The 7,500-nt window shown below is 43.1% G+C and overlaps 1 protein-coding gene across 1 annotated transcript in view; it reads left to right on the top strand.

Annotated features, from left to right (window-relative positions):
* Positions 1-6,730, top strand: part of LOC113816763 (receptor-type tyrosine-protein phosphatase F) — a gene marked incomplete at its 3' end in the record, with an annotated part of 44,180 nt that extends 37,450 nt beyond the window's left edge. Inside the window, 4 exon segments of the mRNA XM_070135140.1 lie at positions 887-995; positions 1,404-1,539; positions 6,325-6,365; positions 6,636-6,730. Of these exon segments, the coding sequence (XP_069991241.1) occupies positions 887-995; positions 1,404-1,539; positions 6,325-6,365; positions 6,636-6,730 (381 nt within the window).
* Positions 6,731-7,500: the final 770 nt, after the last annotated feature.

Genomic DNA, 7,500 nt, shown 5'->3' with positions numbered 1-7,500 from the left:
AGGCAGTGCATTATGTGTAGCATCTGATGAATCTTGAGGCAAGAACACAGTACCGTTTCCTTTGAACTCACAGTGTCAAGGAATCTAAAATTAGATTAGATCAAAAAAGGTAAAAACACCCGAGGCAGATGTGGAAAGGCTCATTTGCTTGTTTTATTGAAATTGTGGTTTTACGAAGAGCACACAGTGTTCGGAATTGTAGATTCATTTAGCGATTTCATACTCATTAATTAAAATCAAATGCAACAGAAATAGTAGAACAGTTTGATTTTATCACAAGACTTCTCATAATACCAAAAACGCGACTTGAGTTCCACGTTATTATATCCCGGAGGTCAAAATAGACCACGAGGCAGAATGAAGTACTACATAATTTAAGATACTAATACTTGGCAAAAAAAATGAGATATGTGATTTTACACGCGAGTCTAAAGCGCACTAAATGCAAACACTTCAGCACCTTCCTTGAAGTTGAAATTCGGTGATCTTTGTGTCGAATGTTTTGATCTTTGGTTTTCAACAACAGATGAGGAAAGAACTAAGGTAGTTTGGAGATTATTTTAGCGATAAGTATTCTTGTTTTAATTTAAGTTGAGGTTTTACAAGAAGGATATGCACATATTTCGAATTGTAGATTGATTTAACTGTTCCATTAACTCTTGATTGAAAAACAAAAGCAACGAACTTGTAGGACTGTTTGATTTTACCAGAGAACTCTTCTTATAATACCAAATACCTGACGAGTTTCATGTTATTGTATCCTGAAACTCAAAATAGACCACATAGCAGAATTAAGATCAACATTTCAGTATCTTTCTAGAAGTTGAAATTCAGTGATCTTCGTGTGGATATTCCGAAGATAACACTGGTGCTCTATGGTTTTCAGCAACAAAAGGAATTCATCATTGGAGGCGAAGATTCCGGTTATGACAACTGCCCACTCACGCCGGACGACTTCTATATGATCGGTGCTGTTGCCAGGGTCGACCTCTTGGGTAAGTTGGCTTGCGAGGAGTCCAGTGTATGGAAAGTAAAGATGAAGGTACTGGGTGTATGTGTAAGTATGCTAAAGGACACGCGCGTGCACACACTCACACTCACACACACACACACACACACACACACACACACACACACACACACACACACACACACACACACACACACACACACACACACACACACACACACTCACACACACACACACACAATTAAAACACAGTATCAAAAAAAAGAAAAAAAAAATACACATAAATTACTCAGTGAAACTCGCATTGAAACAAATTATATACTTATAGAACAGTTGCTGTCATAACACTTCTGGTATCTCCTTAAAAACGTCTCAAAAAATCAAAATGTTTATATCTTCTCTACACGTTCTCTGTTTCTGGCCATAAAAACAGGGCACCTGAGCTACGCTGAGACGTCCCTCGGGGCTCCCGTCAAGGCGGAGTTCGATGTGACGAGCCCGCTGGCCGTCGCCCTTCCCCTGCTGCTCCTGCTGGCTCTGCTGGTGCTGGTGCTGGGCGTCGTCTACTTGTAAGTAGTAGTAGTAGATGTCTGTATATGATTATGTATATATATGTATATATGTATACACACACACACACTCACACATATATATGCACACACACACACTCACACATATATATATATGCACACACACACACTTATCATCATCAAGGGGGCTGACGTCGACGGGGGCGCATAGCCGCATCTACCCTTCGCTTCCACCTATGAGGATCCCTCATGGCTAGACGCCAAGCATGGACTCGGCCCATCTCTAGTTCTCCACGACAGGTTTGGTCGATCTGCCCAAGCCACGACTTCCTAGGTCGTCCCACAGGCCTCCTCCACCCAGGGTTGTCTCGAACAGAGACGACCTCATGGGCAGGATCATCCTGAGGAAAGTGAGCCAGGTGGCTGTATAGCCTGAGTTGGCGATCCCGGATTGTGCAGTAACAGGTCCTGTGCCAGTCTCACAGTGCAACCGTTGGTTGAACACATGGTCCCGCCAACAGTACCCCATGATCCGGCGCAAGGACCTATTACAAAAGGCTTCAAGACGAGCCTCCAAGGCATAGGAAAATGTCCAGGTTTCGCTACCACATAGCAAAACTGGCATTATCAGGGCCTTGAAAACCCATACCTTGGTCCTGCACAGGTACCCACATCTCCAAATACTCTTGTTGAGAGAGTTCATGACCCTTGCTGCCAGGCCAATCCGTCTGCTGACTTCATGGTCTGACAGCCCAGAGTTATGAAATACACTACCAAGGTATGTAAAGCTCTCTGTGACTTCAGTGTCCTCGCTGCAAGCACGTACCGACTGAACAGGTTCTCCTAACAAGTCCCCAAATTCCTGGACCTTGGTCTTGGTCCAGGAGACCTCTAGACCCAGGGGCTTCACTTCATTGCTAAATGCATCCAGAGCCGCCACTAGGGTTTCCAAAGACTCAGATAGAATGGCATCAGCAAAGTCAAGGTCTGTAAGCTTGCCCAGTGTTGCTTGACAATACAGTCCATGCAACTGTTGAAAAGAGTTGGCGCAAGGTCACAGCCTTGCCTCACTCCTGAACTAACAGGAAAGAAACTCGACAGGCCCCCACCACACCAGTATACAGGCTTGCTAATAGCCCAATAATCCTTGTTGGAATTCAATTCCTCTCAGTCTCAGGATCTCCCAAAGTGACTCCCGATGCACCGTATCGGACGCCTTCTTGAGGTTGATGTAGGCTGCAAGCAACCCACGCCTGAACTCATGGCAGCGCTCTACAATGACTCAAAGTGCTAGGATACGGTCTATTGTGGACTTACCTGGAGTGAATCCGGATTGTTCCAGTCTCTGGTGCCTCAGTAGATGGTCTCATACGTCTCAGAAGGATGTGGGCGAGAACCTTGCCTAGTATACTGAGCAGTGTGATGCCTCGGTGATTGCTGCAGTCCCAACGGTCCCCCTTCCCCTTCCAGAGAGGGATGACCACACCCCTCAACAGGTCAGGAGGAACGGTACCGGACCGCCAGATAGCAGCCAGGACAACATGTAACCCCCGTGCCATAGGTTCACCACCAACCTTTAACAGTTCAGCTGGTATGCCGCAGATACCTGCTGCTTTACCACTCTTCAGCTTGGAAATCGCCCCCTAACTTCAGTTAGGAAGGGAGGGTCGTCACTGATGGGTGGATCTGGCAGCAGGATATCGACACTACCCGCATCCAAGTCAACTGTTGGTGGGTCAACCTGGTACAACTGCTCAAAATACTCAGCTCAACGTTCTCACACCGCAACAGGATCTGAAACGATCTGACCACTTACTGAGCGAACTGCAGTCACCTGTGAAGAGGGCTTGGAGTTCAGCTTTCTCAGGGCTTGGTATGCAGGACGAAGGTCATTTACTAAGAAAGAGCCTCTGCAAGACTCCTAATAAACTGTTCCTTGTCCCTTCTTAACAGAGACCGAGTTTTGCGCACATGAGAACGATGCAATTCCCGATCCCGTCAGACGAGCCGCACGACATGCATCTGTGGCTCCCAGTGTCTCCTGCGAGATGGAATTCTGTACTACTCTCGGGCGTACACCAATCGTATCTTGAGCTGCATCAAGCGTTTCACGCTTAAAGGTATCTCACAGAAGAACAGGGTCTGTCAGACTGTCGAGCATTGCGAAATGATCAGAGATTGCCTCAGCAAACCTGCGGGCTAACTCCCCCTCCCTCAGCCTGTCGAAATGAAACACCCTAGGGTGATCATATGACTGCTGGGGAGTACCACAGAACTCAGCACTCCTGTACACCCTGCAAGTCCCGGAAAAGGAGGCTATTCTCACTACCGGCATCAGCTCCTGAACCATGAGGACCGACAAACATCTCATAGCCAGCTCGATCACAGCCAGATACCGCATTGAAGTCACTCAGAACAATGTGAATATCTCGCCGGGGACGTCTGTCAACCACAGATGTAAGTTTGGTGTAGAACATCTCTTTCACGTCAAGTTTACAAACATCGGTAGGAGCGTACACAGCAATAAGAGACATGAAGCCAAAAGATAGCTTCAATCTCAATACCATTATACGCTCATCAACAGGAGTAGCCTCTACTACTGAGGGTTGGAGTCTGCTGGAGATGGCAATGGCTATTCCCTGGAGGTGGTGGCCGTCGCTGCGGCCCGACCAGTAATAGGTGTAGCAACCTACACAGGTCATGCCGCTGCCAGGCCTCAACTCTCAGCCTCCCCAGTTCCCTCGACAGTAGAGGCAACCGATCATCCTGACGCAAAGAACGGACGTTCCAAGCCCCCACCCTGACCTCTGGCAGTCACTCCGGGTGGATGCCACCTCTGCCACTCACACCGACGTTGCCCCTTAGAAAAGGGAGTGGTGCGCTGCGTGCCTCATCATCCACCTGTGGGGTTCCCGAGGGCTTTCCCCCGCAAGCTTCACTCTAGGCTGGCGGCCACCAGAGCGCAGGCGAGACGAGTAATTCCCGTTCCCACCCTGCGCTCCATGTATATATATGTCTATACATATCTATGTATGTTTATATATACGTATGTATATATATTGTGATAAGTGTGTATATAGAGAGGAAACAAACCCACGGGTAATTGATTATATTTCAGAGTATCATATTATAGGCAAATATATATAAAGATAAAAAAGCAATATGGGACACATGGTTAACAGTATTGGAACATATGATGAACAAGATATCAAGTACATCACAACACAAAAAAACAGTGACATGCAAGGTAAATCACCCAAGACTGGCAGAACCTTTGCCATTTTCTAAGCAGCAAGACACGCCGCCCACACACTATATAATCTCTTGGATGGTTTTTGATATCTTGGGATGGGTTATAACCAAGGCAGGAGGAATCCATTTGGCAATTCGACAAGTTTATCGCACCCTCAATACTGTTGCGTGTGAGGTGTTGAGTAGGCAGTAATCATCCGCAAAAATCGGCATACACGTGTTTTATTGTACATAGATTACATAGGATCTTCCATACCTGCGTTTGTCAACATGTTCCAACGGCGAACGTGATCGGTTTCAAGGATTAGAAACAGTAGTCCCCCATCCCTGATCGACATGCAGCAAAATAGTAAATAGAAAAAAATAATTTTCCATTCTTGTTTATTTAATAACACTAAATAAAATTATAAATACCATATGCAGGAAAGACCGATATCTATATAGGCCTATTAATCGCATAATACTATTCAGGGAATTCACTAACACGATCGTAACGCATTTACCAGCGGGCAATTACCATCGCGTCTACTAGCGATGCTAAAATGGAATTCGCCTCGACTGAGTTACAATCGTAAATCGACTTGTTCTCACAGTAGCCAACAGATGGCTCTAGTAAAGCCATTCCGACCATCTCCGAGCGCCATACATAATTTTCTTGGTTCTTTCGGCCAATCATGTACACATGTACTCAAAACTTGACGCAATAGCACGTTTTTAAATTATGGTTGTGCCATATAAGCATGTGTAGAAAAATTATTAAGAAGAAAATGCTTAATTAACTCATGTGGAATGTTACTTATCGTCAAAATAAGAACCAGTAGAAAAACTGCCCTTCACGTACCGAGTGAATAACGTATGATAAACAGTTCATATTTACTTATTTCTCTTCATTGTCAAACAAGGAACCGACCGAACATATTTTCATTAATCGCCATTTATCGTCAAACCAATGAAAATTCTAAACCCGTTCTTGCTAATTTATGTATCAATAAGTTTGTTTTTCTTTGGAATTAGTAATAATGAAGAGTGCTTAAGGAAATTAATAATTTATCTATGCCATATACTTTTATACGTTTTTATGGGCTTATGTCTACCTATAATTTTACGAATATTTGTCTGGGCAGTATTCTTAATAATTTTATATGAAATTTGCATTTCCACACCATGACCTCGTGATATGTGCTTGCCATCATTGCAGTCATAACAGTTAATAAAACAAACCCAAGTCTGAAATTTTGATTTTTGGACGTGATAACATGATGATAACATTGTCGTCCATGAAATTACCAGCGTACTCAGCTGTTCTCCGACCACTAAGTAAAATTTACCATGCACGATGGTACTTGTAGTTAACAGCGATTTTACTGTTGCAAATGAAACATACGTACATATACACATACATTATATATGTATATGTATATGTACAAATACACATACGTACGCCCCAGACAGTCCAAATGTACCACAGGTTTGGATATCTGCCCGAACCCTCTGTGGGCCTGCCTCCTTTTCTTCCCTCCGCCCCCCCTCCCCCCCTCTCTCTGTTAATTCATTACTATTCCGTCTTCACAGAAAGAAGTTCAGGAAGCCAAAGGATACTTTGGAATTTCAAGGTAAGGTGTCTACTCTTTGATGTCCAGAACAAATTATCATTATTATTTGTAACTGAATAATATTATATATAATGATAATTATTATCATTATTTTCATTATGATTATTCTCACTGTTATTCATCAGGCATTTTTATAATACCAGAATCGTAGGTCTGGAATTAATTACTCATAACTTCCATAGCGTGTCATGTGAGGTAAAGACTAATAGATTAAATGAATAACTCTATTTTACGTGCTGTTCATGTGACTGAGTTTGCTGCCATTTCCAGACAGCAACGCCAGAATCTTGGACGATCGAGTGAATCATTCTGAGGGGAATTCCAACCTGATCCCTGTCCAGCAGAGTGTAGCCCTCATGCCAATGGTGAGTGGCTAGGATTTTCTGGGCATATATTCGCTTCCTGTCTGCATTCCACGTCTGTTTGTAAATCTGGCAATCGGTTATATTTTCTCCTCTTTTCAGGTGCTCTGTCTCTGTCTCTGTCTATCACTATCCATCTCTATTTCAATATAATTATTCTTTGGCTATCACTATTCATCTCTATGTATTCTATATTATTATTCTTTGTCTATCACTATTCATCTCTATGCATTTCTATATAATTATTCTTTGTCTATCACTATTCATCTCTATGTATTTCTATATTATTATTCTTTGTCTATCACTATTCATATCTTATGTTTTTCTATATTATTGTTCTTACCCGTGGTTTGTGTCCTCAAAGTTTGATAAGTATTACGGTTAGTAATATATCTCTTTGACTGCAGGCTTAAAGTTTTTTTTTATTTCGATGTAAAATGGGCATATTGTCTATGGAATCATATTTCATGTGACTGCGGATTTGAGGTCAACTTTTGGGCCTAAAGTGGAATGATTATTGACAATATGAAATAAAGAAATTACACAAAACAATATATTATAAATAGGTTATTATACTTATCATCATCATTCTTCTTCGAGGCTAGTAGATTGCAAGTAATACGCATGAACACGCATACGCGTACGCACAACAACACAACAACACACACGCGCACACACACACACACACACACACACACACACACACACACACACACACACACACACACACACACACACACACACACACACACACACACACAGGTACATACATC

Source organism: Penaeus vannamei, chromosome 20 (genome assembly GCF_042767895.1).
Source record: "Penaeus vannamei isolate JL-2024 chromosome 20, ASM4276789v1, whole genome shotgun sequence".
NCBI classification, from domain to species: Eukaryota; Metazoa; Arthropoda; class Malacostraca; order Decapoda; family Penaeidae; genus Penaeus; species Penaeus vannamei.
Note: the sequence above shows the minus strand (reverse complement) of the source record. Positions and strands in the feature narration are given on the sequence as shown.